This window comes from Lates calcarifer, unplaced genomic scaffold (assembly GCF_001640805.2).
Source record: "Lates calcarifer isolate ASB-BC8 unplaced genomic scaffold, TLL_Latcal_v3 _unitig_4526_quiver_1011, whole genome shotgun sequence".
NCBI lineage: Eukaryota > Metazoa > Chordata > Actinopteri > Centropomidae > Lates > Lates calcarifer.
The window spans coordinates 9,251-36,997 of NW_026116952.1; the positions used below are offsets into that span (position 1 = coordinate 9,251).

Sequence of the window (27,747 nt, forward strand, 5' to 3'; positions counted from 1 at the left end):
GGCAGAAACATCGAGTAGAACTGGACTCAGGGTGAATGTTGTTGTTGTGTTTGATGATAAAGTTTATTACATTTTTGTTTGCAGGGAAATGGAACCTGAAGAACATGAATGAACGAATGAAGGAACGTCTCCTCAGGGAAACGTGTTGAGGAGGAAACAAAGCTGGCAGCTGGAATTCAGATCTTTTGAGCAGCTAAATTAGATTCTACCTCATGTCCTGATGCTTCATTTGGACTAAACAGTAAAAAATAAACAACAAAACAACACTGGATTGGAACAGAGGTGACACTACTCTAAACAGAGCCAAGATCTTACTGCACTAAATACACAGTAACTACAACACTGTTCCAGTTTAGCCTCGTTCAAGTTTGTTTTAAGAACAAACACTAATTCTCATTTTCTTTTGCCAACGTTTCACAAATTTTCATCTCAAGTTTCCAGATATTTGAATGGAAACACACCTACTTCTGTTCCTGTTTGTAGAAATAAAATGTTTGAAAGTGAGACATAGTTTTTTAGAAAGTTACAGGTTTGATTATTAAGCTGCATATTAGAAGTCCAGTGTTTATGGTAGGGTTGTTTACTGTACTGAAGCTGCTGTCATAGTGAGTTTACCTGGTAACAGCTGCTGCAGATGTTAGTGCTGTAGTTTACTTGTTTTTGTGTGGTTTTTTTTTTTTACATTTTTCTAGTTCACAGTTCATCACTGTTTTTGTATTTTTACTGAAGTGAGTTGTTTGTTTTTTATTAAAATAAAGATCTCTCAGTCTTTTCTCTCAGTCTTATCCACTGATTTAAAGCTTGATGATCTTTGTTATACCCATCGCTTGCAGCAGAGGGCGCTGTCTCCACTGAGCATTTGAGCTCCCAGTTTCCTCTTTGGCAGAGTAGCAGAGTCACAGCAGAGAAGAACAGAGAAAATGACAACAGGTGTAAATGACAGTATTGAATGAGGGTTTTGCGCGTTGTAACCGTTTCCGCCGTGGAGAGTACCGAAGGAGAACTGGATGGCTGCAAACTTAAAATAGCAGCTGCCTCTTACTGTAAACCCCAGTAAACAGTAAAATCACAAGCTATACTTATATGAGTTTTAATTTAAAAAAATGTATTTTACTCAAGCGTGGATGGTCTAGTGTGGGCGGGCCAGTGCCTGTAGGACATGTTCCTCTGGTGCAAGAGGCGAGAGATGGGCGATCCCAGACTTTCTGTTATAGTAATGATAAAAATGATAAAAAGATCATTACATTTGAGGGTATAATATGACACATACTAGTCCAGTTAAATAAAAGTATATTATGCAAATAGAAGTACAAATAGTTCAGTATTTTACAGAAATACTATGATTAAATTAGATTTTTTTTAAAGTAATTCTGTCATATATGAATGTACATGTGCATATACATTGCACCTTCTTAAAGATTTCTTAAACCTCTTAAACAAAAAGGGAAAAGAATCTGAACTCTAGATGTTACACTATAAAAATATTATAGAAACTAGAATGCTAATAATGTATTAGAATAAGAATACAGCTCCATTTTTACCCTGATACTCTCAAGTAACAACACAATTCATGATAAGATTGTGATGATGATGTTTAGAAATTTAGGGTCAGACACAACAAAAAACCCCAACACATGAAGTCTAACAGGAGCATGACCTGGGTCCAGATCAACCTGGACCTGAGCTGTGACTGTATTAAATGAGTGTGAACATGGAGACGTTCATGTCATATGGACAAGAAGCTGAAGATGAACAAACCTCCCCACTGGACTCTGAAGGATTAACTGACCCTCTGATGCGTTCAGGTGCTGTGGAGGAAACACAAACTAAACTGAACCTGTGTTTGTACAGTCTGCTCTGGCTGCCAATGAATATACTAAAAAGTAAAGTCAAAGGATCTAGATCAGGAGCTTGCTGCAGTCTCTGTGGTTTCCTGTTACAGCAGCGAGCACAGTGTGAACAAAACAGACACTTTGAGGAAGACATCAGGTATGTGTCCAAACAGATAGAAACAATAGAAATATGACGTTCACCTCTGTTTAATATTGATATTAATTCTAGGTCCAGTTGATTTATTCTTCAGCAGCTCATCATGTTCTAACTGTTGATACGTGTTGACGTTAAGTTGAGCTTCTGTCAGTGAGGATGTTGTTCAGAGGGGAGGTGAGAGTCGAGCTGTTTGACATGAGGAGAATTTATTTATTCATTTCCATCGATCATCAGTGTGATTACAGATTATTAACAGTCTATGAAACAGAGCAGTTTGTAGTCGGAGATCAATGTGCAACACAGGCTGAGGCTGTCTCATTCTCTTTAAACTGCAGAACTGTCATCAACAAGTCTGTAAAACTGATCATGTTATGATCTGGTTTAACCTTCAGATCCTCCTGTTTCATCTGTTCTCTTGTTTAAAGTGTTGGAATAAATTGATTCTGTGCTGCTGTTTTCCAGCATCACCACTAGATGGTTTTTATCCATCAGTTTTTTTATCCTTTATACTTGGTATTTTCTGCTCTTTATGGCTGAATACTTTCCAGACTTCCTTAGACTTGTTCAGAATCCAGTTTGTGACTGGATGAAATGAGACCTGTTCTTTAACAATGTACCTACATACACTCCAGTCTTGATGTAAATCCCACAGAGGGTATTTACACGTCTCCACAGCTACATGCTTTACAAAGCTACATACAGCTGAATGCTGGAGACGGTAAATAACTAGTTTAACTCATTACATTGTGACTGTTGATGGTTATTATGAAGATCACTGAGTGAATAAACAGGTAATAATAAGACTGACACAGTCCTTGTTCTCAGAGACAGTGTGTCTGTGTTAGACCTCAAAGGAGTGGGCGCCTCATGTTTTGCCTGCAACAGAGAAAGCAGCATTTTTCTGCAGTATGTGGTTACTGAAGCAGGAAACACTTAGTCTCAGTGTGAGCCAGTGTTGTGTTTAATAGAGAGGTTGTTTGAGATAAATATGCAGGTGACAGAAGAGCCATACAGCCATCTTTGTTATCAGCGTTAAGCTTCTGAGAGTGAGGATGTCATTCAGAGAACAGGTTGGAGCTGAGCTGTTTAACATGTGAGGAGAATTTACTGAAACAGACTTCACTGCTCTGCCTTTATCATTAATAATCTGTCATCTAACAATGTTTGAATCAGCCTGTCCTTCTAACATCGTCTGCAAGTCCCTGTGTATGAGCAGATAAATTAACTGGTTAATGTGAAACCAATTCAATCAGCAGGTGGAAATTCCACCTTCATGTCTCTGTTCTGTCTCTCAGTCCAGAGCTACACAGGAAGTCTAACAGGAGGATGACCAGGGTCCAGTTCACCCTGTTGTTGGAGGTCATGACCTTTCAGTGGATGTTAACTCTTTCCAGAGAAGGTGAGTGAGGCGTTCACTGTCTGATCTTATTCAGTCAGGATAGAAATGATGTTCAAACTGGAGCTGCTGCATTCAATGTTTCATCAAGCTCTTTACCTGATGTGTTGCAGACACTGAGGTGTCCTGTGTTTTCATGGAGAGCTGCATCTTACCGTGCAGCTTCCAGTACACAGCTGATATATACATCCACTGGATTCAGGAGACAGAAGGACACCCTCCTGTCCACTCCTTCTACTACAACAAAGACCAGCTCGGACTCCAGGACCAGTTCTTCAGAGGCAGAACATCACTGTTCAAGGACCAGATCTCCAGAGGAAACGCCTCACTCCAGCTGACAGGGGTGGAGGTTCAGGACCAGGGCAGATACAGATGTCACACCAGCACCATGAGAGGAAACAAGGATTCATTCATCAACCTGAGAGTGGACGGTATGAGAGACACACAGGAAATACACAAAGACATTAATTAGTGATTAGTTATCCATATGCAGCATCAACATCCTCTTTTCTTGCAGCTCCAGTCAGTAAAGTCAACATGGAGCAGGTAGGAAACAGGATCATCTGCAGCTCAGAGGGGATCTACCCTGAACCTGATCTCACCTGGTCCACCAGACCTCCATCCAACCTGACCCTCCAGAACCAACCCACCATCCAGCAGACTGAGCAGCAGCTCTACAACATCAGAAGTTCTCTGATACTTTCAGACAGTGAAACTGATCTGATCTACATCTGCACCATCAGCACTCACAGCAACAGCAGAAACACCACTTGGAGAAAACCACGTGAGGATTATATCTCACCTGTTACCTAAACCAATAAATCAAGTTGTTATAACTTTGTTAAATTTTGAAATATTCCTCCCTGGCTGCATTTACAAAGTTAAAAATATAAATAACACAAGTTAAGGCGGTGGTGTTTCCATCTTATCCACAGGGGCCAGACTGTATGAGCCGCAAACATCCAAACATCAGAAAACATCATCATGATGCATTCAGGGACACTTCAACTGACTCACTCTCTTTCTGTTTCAGAGGATTCAACCAATGTTGGAGCCATCACAGGTGGAGTGGTTGGAGCCATTTCTGTAGCAGCAGTAGCAGCAGTAACAGTAGTTTTCCTGGTGTGGTATATTACAAAAAGGTAAAATAACATTCCTCTTATTTCTTCATTCATTTCTTGTTGTCTTTATTGATGATGATGCTTCTTGGACTCAGGAAATCTCTCAGGTCGACAGAGAAACGTTAGAAATACACTGCTGCACTGCATCATACACAAAGTTGTTGTTTAACTTACAACCAGTTTCTGACTAAATCAGCTCATTTGGATTTCCCACAAAAAATAAATTAATCTTTGACTGTGAACACTGAGACATTCAGGTCAATATGGACGAGAAGTGGAAACAAAAACAGCTGAAGATAAATGAACCTGTCGACTATGAACAGAAGGATTAAATGATAGTTGGACGTATTGATGAACTCATTTCAGTTTCAGAAGAAAAAACAAAGCTACAATGAACCAGTGTTAAGCTGAAGCTGAGAACTGAACTGAGCACAAATTTGAAAACATTGTCAACATGATCCTTCAGTTCAGGTTTTTAAGTTGTTTAGCAAACACATCCTTCTCAAACTGATCAATGAAGGTCAAGGACTGTTTGAGTTTAAAATGTATTTTATGAATTAACTTTGCACTTTGACTGTTTCTACACTAAACTGTGTTCAGCATGAAGCTTTGTGGACAGACTCCAGCTCATGACACTCAGGTTTTTAGAAGAAGGACGTCCTGTCTCTTCTTCTGAGATATTGAGCAAAGGAGCTGGATGTTTCTGCTCTGGTTTACTGTATGTATACATTTTATTTTAATAAAAATCTATATTGATTATTTTCTGGTCCCGGACCTGTTAGTCCTGTTCACTAGTCCATCCATGATACTAACAAGGAGACTACCTCTCACCTTCTGACTCTGGTAAGGAGTCAGAAGGTGAGAGGTAGAGGGTGAAGGTGAGGGTGGTTCAGGACCAGGACAGATACAGATGCTTCACCGGCACCATGAGAGGAAACAAGGAGGAATTTTAATGAATTAAATTTCTCTCAGAGCTCTGAAAACAGATGAGCTGTGTTTTCAGTTTCTGTCCAGCAGAGGGCACTGTAACCTCATCAGTCTGTTACTGACTTCATGAACCTTTTCCTTTCTGTTAACACCCATCCTGAGGTCTGTAACTTTTGAAATGTCATGTAAACATTAAAAACATACATACACTCAGTCTTCAGTAAATTACATAAAAACAATTTATAGGCCTCCAAATAAAATAAATGATAAAAAAAACAGGATTTCTGTTTTCATTTTTTCTTTCTGACTCAACAATAAACATTTAAATCTTGAGCTGGGACCATAACAATTTTCTGTGTCAATGAAACGACATAGATTTGATCTCTGCCTCCACTGATTCTCTGAGTGTCATCACTCTTTGAGAGATCACAACTTACTGTGGCAGGGTTAACTGTTCCACCTTAAAGGCAAGTCCGCCTTAACTGCACCTCATACTGTACAGTCAAAAGTACATTGGACAGACTGTTAAACCTCCTCACCTAAATCCTCCTCCTCCTCTGTGGTGACAGTTCTCTCAGAGGAAGTCTTTAATCCACTACAGATCTGTGACGGACTGGCGATCTGTACAGAGTGTACGCCGCCTCTCGCCCAACGTCAGCTGGGATAGGCTCCAGCCCCCCACAACCCTTAATGGATAAGCAGTATAAATGATGGAAGGATGGATGGAGATTGTCTGTGGTTGTGGACTGACTGACTTGTTTTAATGTTGGAGGACAGCTCTTCCTTTGACTGCCAGCACCGTCCCTGGGCTGTTTGTGACTGATGGACAAAGGTTTGGAGGATAAACTGCATTTTCTAACAGAGCAGCTTCACTCACTTATTTCACACCATCTTTCTTTACACACAACTTTAGTTTATTGTCGTCTAAATCAACTGTTTGATTCCTTTTCATCAACTTTCATCTTTTAGTCTTTAGACTTTTTACATGTGGAAACCTGCTCTCTGCTCTTCCTGCTCTGTGTTTGAAGGCGAAATGATTCAATCATATTCAGCAGCTTGAAGAAGAATTGTACTGTGAAACCAAAAAGTCTGGACTCTGCTCTGCTTTCACTTTATACATTTCCAGTGTTTTTGCTCCGTGAGAGGAGACGGATCAAATCCTCAAACCTCACAGTGAGTACTCATTATTTCGCTATTTCACAATTTATATCCAATGTATGATGTAATGTATATTAATGTTCGATGTATTAATCAGTTTAATGTTGAAGCTGGTTACTTCCTGCTGTTTAATATATAAATCATCATCATATATTAGTTGATGATATTTTGCTTTAATGGTCTGAATCAGCAAAGTAACTAAAGCTGTCAGATAAATGTAGAGGAGTAAAAGTATAAAGTAACAGAACATGGAATTAAACAAAGAACAAGAACCTCAAAGCTGAACTTTAGTTTCTGAAGTCAGCACAGATGAAGTCAGAGATGGTGAAGACTATTTTTACTGACTGTGTTGGTGGTGACATTTTTGTTTGAATGAAAGCAGCTGTTTTTACATGTAAAAACCTGCTCTCTGCTCTTCCTGCTCTGTGTCTGAAGGGTTTAAAAACACTGTCTGAGATGGATCACTGATAATGTTCACCAGCATGAAGAACAACTTTATTGTGAAACCAACAAGTTGGGACTGATGAATGTTTTGATTCCTACAGATTTGGAATATAATAGATATCAAGTCTTAACACACTGGAACATCTGCAGTTTTATTTGCATTCCAATCACATGTAGAAGTAAATAAAAGGTAGCAACTGCACACTCTGCTTTCACTTTCTGAATTTCTTTTTTCTGCTCCACAAGAGGTGACAATTAAAAACTAATTATTAATGTTGAAGTTAGAGATGCTGAATGACTAATTTAGCTCATTACACTGTGAATGTTGATGGTGATTTTGAAGATCATTGCAAATAAACACAGAATAAGGATTATTAAAAAAAAAAAAAAAGGTTGTGAAAATGAATAACCTGATTAATGTAACTGTCATATCCACCTCCATGTCTCTGTTCTGTCTCTCAGTCTAGAGCTACACAGGAAGTCTAACAGGAGGATGACCAGGGTCCAGTTCACCCTGTTGTTGGAGGTCATGACCTTTCAGTGGATGTTAACTCTTTCCAGAGGAGGTGAGTGAGGCGTTCACTGTCTGATCTTATTCAGTCAGGATAGAAATGATGTTCAAACTGGAGCTGCTGCATTCAGTGTCTCAGTGAGCTACGTTGTATTGTAATAATCATTTCCAGCAGTGACCAGCAGAGGGCAGCATGTTGTCAGTGTTTGTTTGTCAGAGTATTTGATGTTTGAATCTGTGATTTCATTGAAGAATCAAACAGAGCATCAAACAGCTTGTTTCAGGGCTGAATGTGACGACACAGATCTTCACATTAGAGTCTCAGCAGCTAAATCTGACTTTGTTTCTGATTCAAGTTTCTCATTAACAAGCTCTTTACCTGATGTGTTGCAGACACTGAGGTGTCCTGTGTTTTCATGGAGAGCTGCATCTTACCGTGCAGCTTCCAGAGCGGAGCTGATCCAGTCATCCACTGGATTCAGGTGACAGCAGGACTCCCTCTTGTCCACTCCTTCTACAGCAACAAAGACCAGTTTGGACTCCAGGACCAGCGCTTCAGAAACAGAACATCACTGTTCAAGGACCAGATCTCCAGAGGAAACGCCTCACTCCAGCTGACAGGGGTGGAGGTTCAGGACCAGGGCAGATACAGATGCTACACCAGAACCATGAGAGGAAACAAGGATTCACTGATCAACCTGAGAGTGGATGGTATGAGAGACACACAGGAGATACACAAAGACATTTGTCTGTGTTTGTTATGTACAGGTCAGTTGTAAATGTACAGTGTAAACATGGTGTCAAATTCATCACAAAGTTCCTCTTTTCCTGCAGCTCCAGTCAGTAAAGTCAACATGGAGCAGGTAGGAAACAGGATCATCTGCAGCTCAGAGGGGATCTACCCTGAACCTGATCTCACCTGGTCCACCAGACCTCCATCCAACCTGAACCTCCAGAACCAAACCAGCATCCAGCAGACTGAGCAGCAGCTCTACAACATCAGTAGTTCTCTGATACTTTCAGACAGTGAAACTGATCTGATCTACATCTGCACCATCAGCACTCGCAGCAACAGCAGGAGAGCAGCTTTGTTTAAAACAAGTAAGTGTTTTTAAAAAGACTCTGAGACTTAATTGTTCTTTTGTGAGATGATGAACATATTGATGCATTTTTTTAAACTTAAAGTAATGAGTCAGACTGTTTCTGTTGCCAAAGCAGAGAGGAGAGAAGTAGTTAATGTCATTTTTAGCTGTAAACATCCAAACATCAGAAAACACCATCATGATGCATTCAGGGACACTTCAACTCACTCACTCTCTTTCTGTTTCAGGGGTTTCAACCAATGTTGGAGCCATTATAGGTGGAGTGATGGGTGGAGTCATTTTGGTCGTAGCCATACTAGTTGTTCTGATCCCGCACTGTTCATAAGGACTGAGGATGCTGTGACACACCTCCTTCACTCCCTCCTACAACACCTTTTATAACCTGACAACTTGTCCAGACTCCTCATCAGTTTTATCATGAAGACTGAGCTTTTATTTTGAAGGACAATAAATGTACTGAGAAGAAACAACTGGTAGCTGAAGTTGGTGTGTGTTTAATTTATGGTTCGTATGACAGCATTCATGGTGCGTTCATGGTGTGTTAAGGGAACTACAGAAGTGAAGGGAACCTGAAATATTTTGGAAAATAAAATGACTTTTCAAACATCATTCAACCTGTTTTATCACCACAAACATTCTTTTTTATGAGGAGAGTTATTTGTTATTTTAATTTAATTCAAATCTACATTGAAACCTCGTGTCTCCACACACTAGTGACTAATCCCTGTCTTTAAAAATCCACAGAGGAGCTGCTCAAATCTGAAGATAAGTAAATCTTGAATTCAGTCCAGTTGTTCCCACCCAGTCATATCACTTGCCAGTTTTGTGCTGCAAACTTGAGGCGGCTGCAGACACTCAGGGACACTCACTGATTCATGAAGCTGTTTTTGTTTTGTCTCTCAGTCTAAATTGATTATTAAGGACTACTGCTCTGACTATTTGCTGCCCTTGAAAATCTATCTAAGTCTAAATTTAATATTTCAACCATTTTTCTTTTCCTCTTTGCAAAACAAAGAGTCATGGCGGCTGCAGCCAGACCTGTTTGGGGACAGTAATGGTGTTGAAAGGTCAGCAGAACATTTACTCTCATGATATTAGTTTTCCTCAGGATAAACATGGACATATGTTATCTTTCAGTCCTGTATTTGATCTCCTCCTTCTCTCTCAGCTCCTCTCATTTCTCCTTGCTGTCCTCCACTGAAAGTGTTGAGAGTTATGATCTTAAAATCATAACTCCCTCCTCCTCTTTACCTGCTTCCTCCACAGGTTTTCACACCTCATTCCTTTTTTTTTCTCTCTTTCTCGACGTGTGCCAACACCGCCCCCTCTTTCACAAGAAACCTGAAACTTGGCCATTCATTCTTTTCCTGATCCAGTCCGAGGAACTGGTGGGAAATGGTGTTATTAAAAAAAAAAAAAACTAAAAAGATCTGGAGCTTTTGGGAAAATATCCGTGGCTGGAGTCCCATAAACCGCCGCCTCCTGCTCCACAGCCGAACAGTCCAAATCCAAAGATTTCCGTTTGATATAAACTTCCTCTATATCCAACGGTAGTGGGTGGGATCCACAGAAACAAAGAGTGGCCACGTGTGGATGATGTGTAAGTTTGCTTTGTTTAATATCTGATGAATGTATTCTGACTGCAATATCTATGGTTTTGTTACTTGATGTATTAAGTTTCAGTGTTTGGTTCAGATGTTTCATTAGCAGACTTATTGTGTTAAGAAGTTCTTATCAGACCATCTGTTCTGTCGGTCTATTGTTTGGAGGATCGCAGGAAGCTGGAGTCTGTCTTTCTTCATTCTGAGAGCAGATCGATCACATCCATCTGAGAAACGAATTCATTTGCAGCAGTGACGGTCTGATCACAGCTGGATCTCGATGTTTCAGGTGTGAAAGACGCACTGAGGACGCACAAAGATCCGATCTCTCAGAGCACATGCACAGGTGGTCTGTATATGACCACGCGCTTTAACAGCGTTTCTCCGTGAAACCCAGACATTGATTTCCTTGTGGAATTTCTATTTCTATACAGTGGTATCGACACAGAACAGATGATATCCAGAGGATGTCCAGGCTCAGCTGGGTCCTGTCTTCACTGCTTCTGTGGACTCTTACAAGAGGAGGTAAGCGAACTCTAACACAGGCCATGTTTTTTTTTGTCTCATCTACTGCTGTGTGCTGCTTGGTGTGGAAAAAGATTTAGTTTACCCTCTTTGATAGAGAAAACGGAACAAAGAAGTTACAGTGGACTCTGCAGGATCCTAATAGGAGGATGATGTTATGAATGTTGCCTCAGACCTTTAAGGAGCTCTCTCTAAAGAGGTCTCTTTACCTGATGTGTTGCAGACACTGAGGTGTCCTGTGTTTTCATGGAGAGCTGCATCTTACCGTGCAGCTTCCAGAGCGGAGCTGATCCAGTCATCCACTGGAATCTGGTGACAGCAGGAAACCTTCATGTCCACTCCTTCTACTTCAACCAAGACCAGCTCAGACTCCAGGACCAGAACTTCATAAACAGAACATCTCTGTTCAAGGACCAGATCTCCAGAGGAAACGCCTCACTCCAGCTGACAGGGGTGGAGGTTCAGGACCAGGGCAGATACAGATGTCACACCAGCACCATGAGAGGAAACAAGGATTCATTGATCAACCTGAGAGTGGACGGTATGAGAGACACACAGGAAATACAGGAAACCATTGTGTGTAGTGCATTTATGAATGTATGGTGGTAAATGTGTAGTTAAATTCATCACAAAGTTCCTCTTTTCTTGCAGCTCCAGTCAGTAAAGTCAACATGGAGCAGGTAGGAAACAGGATCATCTGCAGCTCAGAGGGGATCTACCCTGAACCTGATCTCACCTGGTCCACCAGACCTCCATCCAACCTGAACCTCCAGAACCAAACCAGCATCCAGCAGACTGAGCAGCAGCTCTACAACATCAGTAGTTCTCTGATACTTTCAGACAGTGAAACTGATCTGATCTACATCTGCACCATCAGCACTCGCAGCAACAGCAGGAGAGCAGCTTTGTTTAAACCAAGTAAGTGTTTTTAAAAAGACTCTGAGACTTAATTGTTCTTTTGTGAGATGATGAACATATTGATGCATTTTTTTAAACTTAAAGTAATGAGTCAGACTGTTTCTGTTGCCAAAGCAGAGAGGAGAGAAGTAGTTAATGTCATTTTTAGCTGTAAACATCCAAACATCAGAAAACACCATCATGATGCATTCAGGGACACTTCAACTCACTCACTCTCTTTCTGTTTCAGGGGTTTCAACCAATGTTGGAGCCATCACAGGTGGAGTGATGGGTGGAGTCATTTTGGTCGTAGCCATACTAGTTGTTCTGATCCCGCACTGTTCATAAGGACTGAGGATGCTGTGACACACCTCCTTCACTCCCTCCTACAACACCTTTTATAACCTGACAACTTGTCCAGACTCCTCATCAGTTTTATCATGAAGACTGAGCTTTTATTTTGAAGGACAATAAATGTACTGAGAAGAAACAACTGGTAGCTGAAGTTGGTGTGTGTTTAATTTATGGTTCGTATGACAGCATTCATGGTGCGTTCATGGTGTGTTAAGGGAACTACAGAAGTGAAGGGAACCTGAAATATTTTGGAAAATAAAATGACTTTTCAAACATCATTCAACCTGTTTTATCACCACAAACATTCTTTTTTATGAGGAGAGTTATTTGTTATTTTAATTTAATTCAAATCTACATTGAAACCTTGTGTCTCCACACACTAGTGACTAATCCCTGTCTTTAAAAATCCACAGAGGAGCTGCTCAAATCTGAAGATAAGTAAATCTTGAATTCAGTCCAGTTGTTCCCACCCAGTCATATCACTTGCCAGTTTTGTGCTGCAAACTTGAGGCGGCTGCAGACACTCAGGGACACTCACTGATTCATGAAGCTGTTTTTGTTTTGTCTCTCAGTCTAAATTGATTATTAAGGACTACTGCTCTGACTATTTGCTGCCCTTGAAAATCTATCTAAGTCTAAATTTAATATTTCAACCATTTTTCTTTTCCTCTTTGCAAAACAAAGAGTCATGGCGGCTGCAGCCAGACCTGTTTGGGGACAGTGATGGTGTTGAAAGGTCAGCAGAACATTTACTCTCATGATATTAGTTTTCCTCAGGATAAACATGGACATATGTTATCTTTCAGTCCTGTATTTGATCTCCTCCTTCTCTCTCAGCTCCTCTCATTTCTCCTTGCTGTCCTCCACTGAAAGTGTTGAGAGTTATGATCTTAAAATCATAACTCCCTCCTCCTCTTTACCTGCTTCCTCCACAGGTTTTCACACCTCATTCCTTTTTTTTTCTCTCTTTCTCGACGTGTGCCAACACCGCCCCCTCTTTCACAAGAAACCTGAAACTTGGCCATTCATTCATTTCCTGATCCAGTCCGAGGAACTGGTGGGAAATGGTGTTATTAAAAAAAAAAAAAAAAAAAAAAAAGATCTGGAGCTTTTGGGAAAATATCCGTGGCTGGAGTCCCATAAACCGCCGCCTCCTGCTCCACAGCCAAACAGTCCAAATCCAAAGATTTCCGTTTGATATAAACTTCCTCTATATCCAACGGTAGTGGGTGGGATCCACAGAAACAAAGAGTGGCCACGTGTGGATGATGTGTAAGTTTGCTTTGTTTAATATCTGATGAATGTATTCTGACTGCAATATCTATGGTTTTGTTACTTGATGTATTAAGTTTCAGTGTTTGGTTCAGATGTTTCATTAGCAGACTTATTGTGTTAAGAAGTTCTTATCAGACCATCTGTTCTGTCGGTCTATTGTTTGGAGGATCGCAGGAAGCTGGAGTCTGTCTTTCTTCATTCTGAGAGCAGATCGATCACATCCATCTGAGAAACGAATTCATTTGCAGCAGTGACGGTCTGATCACAGCTGGATCTCGATGTTTCAGGTGTGAAAGACGCACTGAGGACGCACAAAGATCCGATCTCTCAGAGCACATGCACAGGTGGTCTGTATATGACCACGCGCTTTAACAGCGTTTCTCCGTGAAACCCAGACATTGATTTCCTTGTGGAATTTCTATTTCTATACAGTGGTATCGACACAGAACAGATGATATCCAGAGGATGTCCAGGCTCAGCTGGGTCCTGTCTTCACTGCTTCTGTGGACTCTTACAAGAGGAGGTAAGCGAACTCTAACACAGGCCATGTTTTTTTTTATGTCTCATCTACTGCTGTGTGCTGCTTGGTGTGGAAAAAGATTTAGTTTACCCTCTTTGATAGAGAAAACGGAACAAAGAAGTTACAGTGGACTCTGCAGGATCCTAATAGGAGGATGATGTTATGAATGTTGCCTCAGACCTTTAAGGAGCTCTCTCTAAAGAGGTCTCTTTACCTGATGTGTTGCAGACACTGAGGTGTCCTGTGTTTTCATGGAGAGCTGCATCTTACCGTGCAGCTTCCAGAGCGGAGCTGATCCAGTCATCCACTGGAATCTGGTGACAGCAGGAAACCCTTATGTCCACTCCTTCTACTTCAACCAAGACCAGCTCGGACTCCAGGACCAGAACTTCAGAAACAGAACATCTCTGTTCAAGGACCAGATCTCCAGAGGAAACGCCTCACTCCAGCTGACAGGGGTGGAGGTTCAGGACCAGGGCAGATACAGATGTCACACCAGCACCATCAGAGGAAAAGAAGAGTCATTCATCAACCTGAGAGTGGACGGTATGAGAGACACACAGGAAATACAGGAAACCATTGTGTGTAGTGCATTTATGAATGTATGGTGGTAAATGTGTAGTTAAATTCATCACAAAGTTCCTCTTTTCTTGCAGCTCCAGTCAGTAAAGTCAACATGGAGCAGGTAGGAAACAGGATCATCTGCAGCTCAGAGGGGATCTACCCTAAACCTGATCTCACCTGGTCCACCAGTCCTCCATCCAACCTGAACCTCCAGAACCAAAGCAGCATCCAGCAGACTGAGCAGCAGCTCTACAACATCAGTAGTTCTCTGATACTTTCAGACAGTGAAACTGATCTGATCTACATCTGCACCATCAGCACTCGAAAAAACTGGAGGAGAGTCACTTTGTTTAAAACAAGTAAGCATTTCAAGCATTTCCTATATACAAATTTCTTTTCACATTATAATTTTATGACTTTTTTATTTATAGTTTTTGTGTCGTATCATTTCAGCTTCTATCAGTGTTTCAGGCTCTGAAACAACAATCTCCTGCCCTGACTCAATCACCTCAATAACAGGCTTCAGTCTCACCTGGAGATTCAACCACAGTCAGATCATCCTGAACCAGAGCAGAGCTGACATCAGCTACACAGTGTCAGAGGAGTGGAGGCAGCAGGTGAAGGGTGTGTCAGAGTCAGGCAGCCTCATGCTACAGGACTTATCTTCACATCATGAGGGAATATACAGCTGTGAAGTCAGTGATGCTGAGGAGACTCTGATAACCAACACCTTTCTGAGGAGAGAGAAAAGTCAAGGTGAGGCAGCATTAAGTTAGGAACTCTTAGTCTATATGAGCAACTACTGTTATTATCTGTAATATCTGTATGAGCTGCAAACATCCAAACATCAGAAAACACCATCATGATGCATTCAGGGACACTTCAACTCACTCACTCTCTTTCTGTTTCAGAGGATTCAACCAATGTTGGAGCCATTATAGGTGGAGTGATGGTTGGAGCCATTTTGGTCGTAGCAGCAGTTTTCTTGCTGCTGTGCTGTAAAAAGAAAACAGGTAAAATAACATGTCGACACTTTTTAATTCATTTCTTGTTGTTTGTATTGATGATGATGTTTTTTCTCTCAGGTCGACAAGAAAACAACAGGAGAGAGTCAAACAATGATGAAAGTCAAATGTAAGTCAAGTCAGTTTTATCTGTATAGGACCAATTCACAACAGAAGTGATCTGGAGGCACTGTACATACAGAGCAGGTCTAGACTGTACTCTTTATAACATGTACAATGAGAGACCCAACAGATCCACCATGAGCAGCACTGGGCGACAGTGGAAAAGAAAAACCTCCTTTTAAGAGGCAGAAACATCGAGTAGAACTGGACTCAGGGTGAATTTTGTTGTCGTGTTTGATGATAAAGTTTATTACATTTTTGTTTGCAGGGAAATGGAACCTGAAGAACATGAATGAACGAATGAAGGAACGTCTCCTCAGGATGGTGTGAAACGTGTTGAGGAGGAAACGAAGCTGGCAGCTGAAATTCAGATCTTTTGAGCAGCTAAATTAGATTCTACCTCATGTCCTGATGCTTCATTTGGACTAAACAGTAAAAAATAAACAACAAAACAACAAAACAACACTGGATTGGAACAGAGGTGACACTACTCTAAACAGAGCCAAGATCTTACTGCACTAAATACACAGTAACTACAACACTGTTCCAGTTTAGCCTCGTTCAAGTTTGTTTTAAAAACAAACACTAATTCTCATTTTCTTTTGCCAACGTTTCACAAATTTTCATCTCAAGTTTCCAGATATTTGAATGGAAACACACCTACTTCTGTTCCTGTTTGTAGAAATAAAATGTTTGAAAGTGAGACATAGTTTTTTAGAAAGTTACAGGTTTGATTATTAAGCTGCATATTAGAAGTCCAGTGTTGATGGTAGGGTTGTTTACTGTACTGAAGCTGCTGTCATAGTGAGTTTACCTGGTAACAGCTGCTGCAGATGTTAGTGCTGTAGTTTACTGCCTGTTTTGTGTGTTTTTTTACATTTTTCTAGTTCAGAGTTCATCACTGTTTTTGTATTTTTACTGAAGTGAGTTGTTTGTTTTTTATTAAAATAAAGATCTCTGATCTCTGTGATTTTCTCTCAGTCTTATCCACTGATTTAAAGCTTGATGATCTTTGTTATACCCATCGCTTGCAGCAGAGGGCGCTGTCTCCACTGAGCATTTGAGCTCCCAGTTTCCTCTTTGGCAGAGTAGCAGAGTCACAGCAGAGAAGAACAGAGGAATCAGAGGATGATGAGGCTCAGCTCTGTCGTGTGTCTGCTGATCGGGACTTCTCTGAGGACTGTGTCTCCTGCTGAGGGAGGTGAGTGATGCGTTCACTGCCACTCAGTCATACGGATATTTACATTACATTAACTCATTTGGCAGATACTTGTATCCAAAGCGACAGTTGGAGGCTGTGGAGTAAATGAGTGCTGTGGCAGGTGTGGACAGATGTTGTCAGATGTCAGATGTTCCTTCTTTTCTTTTTCTGTTTCAGGGACAACTGGAAAACTTCTAGCCATCGTGATTGCAGCCGTTTTGGGTCTAATAGGAGGAACATATATCCTGATAAAGTACTGCATAAAGAAATACAGAGGTAAAATAAAACTCTGTTCACAATATTTCATTCATTTCTTGTTTGTTGCATGTATTGATTATATTGTTTCTTTGACTCGAAACATCCCTCAGGTCGACAAGAAAACAACACCAGTGAGTCAGTGCTGCACTGAGCTACAGTAAGCTGACATGTTAAAAAGAAGATATTTTTTCAATTAACTTACAATTTTCTACGAGAATTTATTTAATTAATAACCCAATCAAAACCTTCAGAAGTTTTTAATACTGAGTTTTGTTTCATTTTGTTTGCAGTGAGCTGGAACTTCAAGAATATTTAAAAAAGCATCGATGAAATCCTGTCGTCTGTCTCCCAGGATCTCAGACATCCCAGTCAGAGTCACTGACACATCAGCAAAGCTAAAAAGAAAAATGTCACGGTATTACTGTATTATATTACTGCACACAGAGCACCAACTCACCATAACACGTTTTTAACACATTTCTTAGAGCTTTTATCTCTTCTTAACACAAATTATGATCAAATTCTTGTTCTATTATTACTATTAAACTATTAGAAGATCTATGGACCAGCCCACAATCATGGCCATACTTTACTGTGGGTTTGTGCCTTTGCTCCAGGTTAATGCAGAGTTTTTGGTGCTGATGTAATTCTGATCTGTGAAGTACTTATGGCTGCATGTTAGTGTAAAAGGTGCTGTTTAAATAAACTCCTGTTGAGGTGAGGACTCCTCCTTCCATTCATCTAAAACAAAGCAGACACTGGATGACCTTTCTGACCATCCAGTCACATGACACAGGGAGCTGAATCCTCATGTTCAGATCAGTTCCCTTTTTTCCTTTTGCTAAAATAGTCATGGTAGAAAAGCAGCACAAACAGGATGGCTCTCTGCTCTATCGTGTGTCCAGTGATCTGGAGTTTTCTGTGGATTGTTTCTGCCAAGGGAGGTGAGTGAGGCGTTCACTGCCAATCAGTCATGTCCGTTTACATCCCAGATGATTCATAAAAACACTTCAGAGGCAGCCTGGTGATTAAAAGGTAAAACACTGTCGCATGGACATCGTGTACCTCTGTCGCTCATCATTTAAATCTTTACTGTAATGGTAAATACAAACAACTGACAATAATAATAAAAATGTATATTCTGAATGTGTAGATTCTTTTTATCCAACAGACAAATAAACTTCGTATCAAGTTAGAAAAGAGGCGACAAGGAAAGACAGAGAGGGACACAGAACAAAACTAAAACCACCCTCACTGTATTTGGTCTGTTTGGTTAATTTAGTGGTTATACAGCAGAGTTAATGTGCTGCTGATCTTAATATAAATGCTCTGTATACAGACATGTTACAGTGAATCAGGACAAATACCAAATATGCAGCATAGAGTGAGAACAGAGTGACAACATCCTCATTTTACATTTTCAGACTGACCAAATAACATGCAGTCACACAGTTACAGCACAGTCAACATTTCTAATCTAAACCTCACAGTTCCTTTTAAAGTATATACCTCCCTAATCAAAGCCATTGCTTCTGGATTTTAAAGTAAAACTAAAATCATGTAGACGAGCATTAACAGTGTTTGACTTCTCAGTAAAGACGTGTCTCTTTACCTGATGTGTTGCAGACACTGAGGTGTCCTGTGTTTTCATGGAGAGCTGCATCTTACCGTGCAGCTTCCAGAGCGGAGCTGATCCAGCCATCATCTGGTTTCTGGTGACAGCAGGAGACCTTCATGTTCACTCCTACTACAGCAACCAAGACCAGCTCGGACTCCAGGACCAGTTCCAGGACCAGACTCTGAAACAACAATGTCCTGCATGGCCTCAAACGCCTCAATAACAGGCTTCAGTCTGACCTGGAGATTCAAGCACAGTCAGATCATCCTGAACCAGAGCAGAGCTGACATCAGCTACACAGTGTCAGAGGAGTGGAGGCAGCAGGTGAAGGGTGTGTCAGAGTCAGGCAGCCTCATGCTACAGGACTTATCTTCACATCATGAGGGAATATACAGCTGTGAAGTCAGTGATGCTGAGGAGACTCTGATAACCAACACCTTTCTGAGAATAAAAGGTAAGATCGAGTCACACATCGCTCCCTGAAAGTCCCATTCTGTAAGAGCACATCTGCAACTCATGTTGGGATTTCCTCCACTGTGTTAAAATGGCGACCATTCAGCCACACAGGTGGACAAATCCACCAGGACCAACCCCATGAATGTCAAACAAATAGACAAGCATGCTCATGGTCATTCTCCTGATTTGGAAACTCATGTCAGAGGTATTATTCTAGGTGTGGTAGTAGCAGTCCTTGTGGTTTTATTGTCAGCAGCCCTGGCACTGTACTACAAATATAAAAGGGTAGGAAAATACTTTCTACTTGGATCTAATTAATCTTATTAATTATCTGTTTGTGTATATTGTACCAATTATTATGTGTGTTGAACACAGAGAGGAGCAGAACCACACGTGACAGCGACCTACTCTCAGGTAAGTACATCTTCATCAAGAGGCCTGGAAACATTTACTACCAGCAGATTTACTACTCTCACAATTATTTTACTTTTCCACAAATCATCTAACCAATCAATGATTACTCAAATAAACCTTATTCACTGTAAACAACTAATAGAAAAATATAAATGCTGGCTCAAATTTATTCTGCTCTGCTGTGTTTGCAAGAAACGTGACTCAGTGATGAACCCCTGACAAACCTCCTACAAGATGTCCAACAACCAGATGCTCTGGTGAAATCAAGGTCACACAGCACTGCTCTGAAGTGTGACTGCATTAAAACAATCCACAAAGACAAACATACCAAACCTAACAAAACTCTGCCTCATGCTCCATGACACCTCAGCTGCTGCTGGAATCTGACAATGTCACAGATGTGCAACTCTAAATCTGTGGAGTGCTCCTATAAGAACTCCCTCTAGTCTCTCAGAGAGACTCAGAGACAGTTTAACACTGTAGAATGTCAACTAGACAGACCATCCAGTTACGGAGAAACAATGTTTGTTCTTTTATAGTGAAGGATGCAATTCAGCCTGTTTGATTCAACAAAAAATGTAGCTCTCTACATGAGACATGGAATGACTCATGCAGATATTCATGAAACAGTGATCTGAAGCTTTCAAGGCTGCAAATCAAATCAATAATCTGCACTTTACTGAGCTGAAGTCCATCTTTAGAAGACAGATGCTCCTTAACTAACCTCAACCAGACTGTGTTTTAGTCTTTGTGCATTATTAAGTGCAACAGCAGCAACAACAGCAAACACTAGATGGCAGCATAGTCAAAGATTTTACGCTCTGTGCTGCATGAAGGCTGAAATAGAACAATTAAAGCTCCAGTTGTCGATTCTAATAGCACAGATACACACATGAAATATCAACCGTTCCGTGTATTAACAGTTCAGTGTTGTAGTATTTCTAATCTGTGGTGTTCTGTTTATGCTGTATATATATGTATATATATGTGTGTGTGTGTCTCTAAGTGGAGAACAATTGTCTGTTGGATTGTTATCGTAGGTCACTACACAGTATTACACAGTTATTGTAAACACAATGTCACAGATTCTTAGCTGTGAATCAAACACTGTGGGTCATTGTTCATCACTACACTGTTTACTTAGTATTACACTTTAGTATTTTTTGCACTGTTGAGATTCACGCCTTTACAACTTTTTTCTTTTTAACAGTATTTTTTCCATAACTCTGCTTATTTATTTTCTATTGTAATGTGTCTGTTATTGTGTTTTCAGTGCTGAATGTCAAACAGGTGCTTCACTAATATAATGTTGATGTTTCTAGTATATTAAACTTGCTATAAGTTATAAATAGATAAATAAATAAAATGTTTTTGCTTTTTTAGCACACAATGTATCCATAACTTGCACCTGTAAGTTGAGTTTCTGGATATGTTTTTGTAAGATTTCCTGCAAATGTCTTCTTTCTCCAAGTGTTGAATCTCTTCTCCTGATTTAGAAAGAACACAGCCAATGATTTGATGTTGATCTGGACACGCATTTATCAAACTTCTAAGAATTACACTTCAAGAACGCTCTAAGGAGCCAGTTTAGAGGTAAAAGAGGGAAAAGTTCTTCGCTTAATGTGAGAAATTAATCAGGTGACTGATCATCAAGATGTAGGAGTAAACTTAAAGAGCTACTCTGAAGGTAATGATTTATCACCTGTATAATCTGACTGGGAATAGTTTTGCAGAAGTTATTTTTTAAAAGTTAATATGATTTCTTTATTATTCTCAGTGTATTTGTATTATGCAGTGAATTTATATTACACAAAAATGGATGAAATAATAAATTAGTTCACTTAAATGTAATAAATCTATTAATTTACCTTTAATAGGATAAAGAGCTTTTATTCTGATGTATCTGAGCTGAAGTTAATAAAGACAGATGTGGATTTCAGTCCAAGATGGACATACTTACTCTAACATACTTAAATGTACTTCTCTGTTTTTCTGTTTTATGTGCAGAGTTTTATATCTAAATCTTCTCCTGAGTGTGTTTCTGTTTCCAGAGTTCACAGTCACCTGGGCCACTTGTTGCCACACAAATTGTCGTTTAGTCTTCCTTTCAAACAGCTCAGACTAAACCTGCATGTTGATCGTGTGATACTATGTGGTACCACTCAGTCACAGCAGGGGGCGCTGGTCCTCATTGAGTGGAAAAATTAGTTTCACCCAGGAAACATAACGGTACCTGCCGTAAGAGCAGGAGAGAGGGGACGGAGAGGATCATGAGGCCTTAACTGGACTGCAGTGTTCTGGTGTTTGTGCCTGCCAGAGGAGGTGAGTGATGCGTTCACTGCCAATTGGCCAGTTTATGTAAATAATAAATATATAACCACACACCTCATGGATGGCCTGTTGGTTAAACGGTAAAACACTGTCGCATGTCATGTCTCATCATATGTTCAGACTGAATCTAATAATAGCAACAGTAACTTAATAATAACAGTAATCAAAAGAATATATTATGAACCATCTTCGTGTAGATTCTCTTTATCCTTCCAACACAAATCAGCCTCATGTGAAGTTATAAAAGAAGCGACAGAGGAAGAGAGGGGGCGGTGTCGCCACAGAACAAACTTTCAAACGTTCATCTGTTATTTCAAGAATAAAATCATCCTGAGAGGAAAGTTTCTTCTTTTGGTCTGATTCACATGTTGGTGGGGTGTCAAGCTCAATTGCACAGGGGGCCAAAATTCAAAACACAGTTTAGGTCGCGGGATAAACAGGATAAACATTTATTGAACACACTAAAACTAAATGTTTTTGAACATAAATATGAATAAAAACAGACAGGAATATTATTCCGGAATAAATAAACTTAAACTTTAAATAACTTAAAATATTTTGCTCTCCATAAAAATATATCCTGTCAAAATTATACAAGTTAGAAATATGAACATGCTGCAAAAAACACCTGAAAAAATAAATAAAAATTGTGACAGTGCTTGTGCTTTAAGTAAACGTTAAAATAACAAATCAAAACATTTGAATTTCTTTACTTTTATGTCATTTTATTAGAGCTGGATGCTTGGCATCTTTTTTTGGCAACAAGTTCTTTTATGTTTGGTGTGAGGTCCTGTGTTGTGGAGATTCTCAGGATGGACTGCAGGTGCTCATCAGTGTGTGCTGTATTGTTAGTCTTCATCACTGAGAAGAGCTTCTCACACAGATATGTGCTACCAAACGCACACGGTTCGAGCCGCATGTAGACGGAGCTGGGGCATTGCTGCGGGAATGGAGTGAATAAACTGTGCGGGCCCTGCAGTGTCGTGCTTTGCCTTTAGTGTCCCATTACACTGCAGCTCAATCAGCTCCATCTGAATGTGCACAGGTGCAGTTTCCACGTCGACGGCAAATGGGTTGCGAAGCAACTCGAAATTCTTTTTTTGTGCTTCAAAGTCACCAAAGCTCCGTGCGAACTCAATGCGCTCAGTTTATCAGCAAAGTGCGCATTTGATTGACGCGGGAAGCGTTCGGCAAGGCAACTGAAGCGCTGCATTATGGGATCTGTAGTTTAATTAATGACAATAATATCCTCCTGAGAACCAAGGGAAAAAAGTGTCTTACAATTTCTGTTTTTTTGTAATTTCCTATCTATTTGGGCCAAAAAAAAAACACCTTACAATTTACATTTTTTTAAATATATTTTTTATTTTAATTTCACAGCATGTCCATTGTAGAGGACAACAGGACGATATCTGTGTGAAAATAGAACTAAATTTAGAAAACAAGAAATAAGGAGCAGATTATATCTTTGGCTTTTTGGCTTGTCCATTATAAAGGACATAAATGAATGGGCCGGGTCTCAGGAGGATATAAAATGATCTCGCGAGCCGGATATAATCGCACGCCGGGCCGGATGTGGCCTGCGGGCCTTGAGTTTGACACATGTGATGTAGACCAACAAAACCCTGAGTTATTCTTCTCTAACTTCTCAGTAAAGACGTGTCTCTTTACCTGATGTGTTGCAGACACTGAGGTGTCCTGTGTTTTCATGGAGAGCTGCATCTTACCGTGCAGCTTCCAGAGCGGAGCTGATCCAGTCATCCACTGGAATCTGGAGACAGCAGGAAACCCTTATGTCCACTCCTACTACAGCAACAAAGACCAGCTCAGACTCCAGGACCAGAACTTCAGAGGCAGAACATCACAGCTGACAGGGGTGGAGGTTCAGGACCAGGGCAGATACAGATGCTTCACCAGCACCATGAGAGGAAACAAGGATTCATTGATCAACCTGAGAGTGGACGGTATGAGAGACACACAGGAGATACACAAAACTGTTAATTAGTGATTAGTTATATATATATATATATATTGTGTATTTCACGGCTCACTCTTTGCATACAAATAACAAGTGAGAATAAATAATAAAGCACCGCTGTCATGATTTTTGTGGCTCTTCTTTAATTAATTAAATCCTTTTAAAGGAGGGATGAGCTCTGTAAAGGAAGTCTGAGCTAAACACATAAATACTTGAATTTATGAAGAAACCACTGCTGAAAACTCAGCTCGTTTCCTAGAAAAAACCGTGAAGTGCAGTGATTGAACGCAACATCCGTCCTTGGAGGAAGGAGACGTGGGAAAGAGGATAGACTCTCAGGATCTGGATCTTGGATCTGTGGTGTGGATTTTTGTTTTTTCTCACCGATGTCGTTTGACTTTAACAACTAACGGAAAATGCGTAAAGGGTTCGCAGGTTCACCACTAAAATAACAACATCATGGTGGACTGAAAGGATTCAGACAATGATCAGACTCCGCGCTGCCATGTTGCTGTTGATGTGCAGTTTTCTGTGGATTGTCTCTGCGAAAGGAGGTGAGTCAGGTCTTTACTGGCATAACAGTAATCCAAAGCATGTGCTGTATCACGAATCGTCTGAGTGCACGTTCATTTTCTCCTTCTAACAACAAATCACTTCATGTGAGGTTATAAAATAAACCATAGAGAGAGAGGGAGGGAGGGGCGGTGTCGATACAGAACAAACCTGAAAACACTCCCACTGTGTTTGGTCAGTTTGGTGAATTTAGTGAGAGGTCACTGGTTACAAAGCAGATTTACTGATCCGCTGATTTTAGATACAGGTCGTTGTTACAGAGGGGAAATGCTGTTGCTCTGTTTACAGACGTGTTCCAGTAAATCTGGACAGATGCCCCCTCCCTTCCGCCGGAAAGACGCACAGATTGAGCAGGATGGATTTACGAAAATGATGTAATGTTAGTTTGGGTGTAGACAATAAATAAATATGGATTATTACTGATATAGCAGAGTGTGGTACAGTACAGTTTGTGACTGCAGTGATAACCTTTCTAATCTAAACTTCCTGTGTCTGCTTTCCTTCTGACTTCATCCACATTTTTTCATGCTGAGCAACAAGTCCAAGCTCACGGGTCATGTGTCCAGTCATACGATCCTTCTAACATTACACCCAACTTTCCAGTTCCTTCTTCATAATATAACTCCCTAATCAAAGCCATTCATTCTGGATTTCAAGGTAAAAATAAAATCATCCTGAGAGGAAAGTTTCTTCTTTTGGTCTGATTCTGTGAACCAACATGTAGACCAACGAAACCCTGAGTTATTCTTCTCTAACTTCTCAGTAAAGACGTGTCTCTTTACCTGATGTGTTGCAGACACTGAGGTGTCCTGTGTTTTCATGGAGAGCTGCATCTTACCGTGCAGCTTCCAGAGCGGAGCTGATCCAGTCATCCACTGGAATCTGGTGACAGCAGGAAACCCTTATGTCCACTCCTTCTACAGCAACAAAGACCAGCTCGGACTCCAGGACCAGTACTTCAGAGGCAGAACATCACTGTTCAAGGACCAGATCTCCAGAGGAAACGCCTCACTCCAGCTGACAGGGGTGGAGGTTCAGGACCAGGGAGGATACAAGTGTCACACAAGCACCATGAGAGGAAACAAGGATTCATTCATCAACCTGAGAGTGGACGGTATGAGAGACACACAGGAGATACACAAAGACATTAACTTTAATTAACAACATCCTCTTTTCTTGCAGCTCCAGTCAGTAAAGTCAACATGGAGCAGGTAGGAAACAGGATCATCTGCAGCTCAGAGGGGATCTACCCTAAACCTGATCTCACCTGGTCCACCAGACCTCCATCCAACACAACGTTCACTAACAAAACTGAAGTCCAGAAGAATGAGCAGCAGCTCTACAACATCAGTAGTTCTCTGATACTTTCAGACAGTGAAAATGATCTGATCTACATCTGCACCATCAGCACTCGAAAAAACTGGAGGAGAGTCACTTGGAGAAAACTACGTGAGAATTATATCTTATCCGTCAATTAAACCAATAAATTAAGTTGATCTTAACTAACTCACAGCATTAAATGATTTGCCATCAGATTTTGCACAGACATGCATGGTCCCCTGAGCTTGAACCCTAATGACTTTGATGATCCTCTTCCAGCACCATCAACAGGTAGAGAAATAGTTTGACTCCAGTTGATGGACTGACATTCATGGTTCTCTGAGGATGAACCCTGCTGACTTTGCTGATTTTTCCTCAAGCACTTTTCCTAATGCTTAACCTTCCACCAAATCACACTGAAATTTAGTTAAAGATAACTTTTCACAGGGTTTTTAAACATATTTCTTTTTGTGTCGTATCATTTCAGCTTCTATCAGTGTTTCAGACTCTGAAACAACAATCTCCTGCCCTGACTCAATCACCTCAATAACAGGCTTCAGTCTCACCTGGAGATTCAACCACAGTCAGATCATCCTGAACCAGAGCAGAGCTGACATCAGCTACACAGTGTCAGAGGAGTGGAGGCAGCAGGTGAAGGGTGTGTCAGAGTCAGGCAGCCTCATGCTACAGGACTTATCTTCACATCATGAGGGAATATACAGCTGTGAAGTCAGTGATGCTGAGGAGACTCTGATAACCAACACCTTTCTGAGAATAAAAGGTAAGATCAAGTCAAGGAAAGAGAAGTCTATCAGAGCACGGGCTGTTATCTTCCCATCACTTTGCTTTTGTGGTTGCCTTTGTATCATGAGCCATGGTCATCACCTGAAAACAGTCAGTCATGGTGCTACAAGCTACGTAGGTTGCTACAGAGATGCTTCAGAAAATGCTAACAGTGTAGACTGCCCATCCAGCAATATGCAGATATTTGGATTACTAATACATCGCTATACACTCATTGTTAAGAGTCAGCAAACTCTTTTGGACTTGTGGACGTTTGGTTTGTAGAAAGTTCAATTAACAGATTGTTTGTTTGTTTCAGGGAGTCAGACTCATGTCACAGTTATTATTCTAGCTGTGGTGGTAGCAGTCCTTGTGGTTTTATTGTCAGCAGCCCTGGCACTGTACTACAAATATAAAAAGGTAGGAAAATACTTTGATCTGTTTGATTTTATTATCTGTTTGTGTATATTGTACCAATTATTATGTGTGTTGAACACAGAGAGGAGCAGAACCACATGTGACAGCAACCTACTCTCAGGTAAGTACATCTTCATCAAGAGGCCTGGAAACATTTACTACCAGCAGATTTACTACTCTCACAATCATTTTACTTTTCCCCAAATCATCTAACCAATCAATGATTACTCAAATAAACCTTATTCACTGTAAACACTCAACTAATAGAAAAATATAAATGCTGGCTCAAATTTATTCTGCTCTGCTGTGTTTGCAGGAAACGTGACTCAGTGATGAACCCCTGACAAACCTCCTACAAGATGTCCAACAACCAGAGGCTCTGGTGAAATCAACGTCACAGTGCTGCTCTGAAGTTTGACTGCATTCAAACAATCCACAAAGAGAAACATACCAACACTAACGAAGCTCTGTCTCATGCTCTATGACACCTCAGCTGTGTAACATGCCTGAATCTCTTGGTCAAGTCAGATTGCATCGTGTTTGTTTGTAAATGTCCAGCTGGAATCTGACAATGTCACAGATGTGCAACTCTAAATCTGTGGAGCGCCCCTTTAAGAACTCCCTCTAGTCCCTCAGAGAAACTCAGAGGCTGTTTAACACTATAGAATGTAAACTGGACAGACCATCCAGTTATGGAGAAACAATGTTTCTTTTATAGTGAAGGATGCAATTCACCCTGTTTGATTCAGCAAAAAAATGTAGCTCTCTACATGAGACATGGAATGACTCATGCAGAAATCATGAAACAGTGATGTGAAGCTTTCAAGGCTTCAAATCAAATCAATAGTCCTTCTGATCAACACTACCAGTGTGACCCTGACAGAGG

General features: G+C 40.6%; 1 protein-coding gene and 3 long non-coding RNA genes across 21 annotated transcripts; all 4 read left to right on the top strand.

Annotated features, from left to right (window-relative positions):
- Positions 1 to 1,948: 1,948 nt before the first annotated feature.
- On the top strand, positions 1,949 to 27,684 carry LOC127140501 (uncharacterized). 18 transcript variants are annotated; one of them, XM_051068419.1, is made up of 13 exons: positions 5,982 to 6,265; positions 7,503 to 7,601; positions 7,940 to 8,175; positions 11,235 to 11,316; positions 14,478 to 14,744; positions 14,839 to 15,141; positions 25,138 to 25,455; positions 25,524 to 25,790; positions 25,887 to 25,952; positions 26,149 to 26,442; positions 26,764 to 26,864; positions 26,944 to 26,982; positions 27,178 to 27,684. In XM_051068419.1, the coding sequence occupies exons 1-13, from the start codon at positions 6,256 to 6,258 to the stop codon at positions 27,184 to 27,186; spliced, it is 2,091 nt and encodes a 696-aa protein (XP_050924376.1). In that variant the 5' UTR covers positions 5,982 to 6,255; the 3' UTR covers positions 27,187 to 27,684. The 18 variants fall into 18 exon arrangements, with proteins under 18 accessions (XP_050924387.1, XP_050924376.1, XP_050924375.1 ...); XM_051068424.1 differs by lacking the exons at positions 5,982 to 6,265; positions 7,503 to 7,601; positions 7,940 to 8,175; positions 11,235 to 11,316 and adding exons at positions 10,020 to 10,249; positions 10,419 to 10,539; positions 10,685 to 10,775; positions 14,050 to 14,367; XM_051068425.1 differs by lacking the exons at positions 5,982 to 6,265; positions 7,503 to 7,601; positions 7,940 to 8,175; positions 11,235 to 11,316 and adding exons at positions 10,020 to 10,249; positions 10,419 to 10,539; positions 13,734 to 13,824; positions 14,050 to 14,367.
- LOC127140503 (uncharacterized) lies at positions 16,358 to 17,138 on the top strand. Its single transcript, XR_007810992.1, has 3 exons — positions 16,358 to 16,713; positions 16,891 to 16,989; positions 17,082 to 17,138. It is a non-coding gene; the product is annotated as an uncharacterized LOC127140503 (long non-coding RNA).
- On the top strand, positions 17,394 to 18,741 carry LOC127140502 (uncharacterized). Its single transcript, XR_007810991.1, has 3 exons — positions 17,394 to 17,688; positions 17,822 to 17,915; positions 18,598 to 18,741. It is a non-coding gene; the product is annotated as an uncharacterized LOC127140502 (long non-coding RNA).
- Positions 19,076 to 19,987, top strand: LOC127140504 (uncharacterized). The gene is made up of 3 exons (XR_007810993.1): positions 19,076 to 19,330; positions 19,421 to 19,459; positions 19,652 to 19,987. It is a non-coding gene; the product is annotated as an uncharacterized LOC127140504 (long non-coding RNA).
- Positions 27,685 to 27,747: the final 63 nt, after the last annotated feature.

Bases quoted from the DNA above. Each gene is read 5' to 3' on its own strand.
- LOC127140501 (XM_051068419.1), top strand. The intron at 14,745-14,838 runs GTAAGCATTTCA...GTATCATTTCAG, and splicing joins AGTCACTTTGTTTAAAACAA to CTTCTATCAGTGTTTCAGGC. The intron at 26,865-26,943 runs GTAGGAAAATAC...TGTTGAACACAG, and splicing joins TGTACTACAAATATAAAAAG to AGAGGAGCAGAACCACATGT.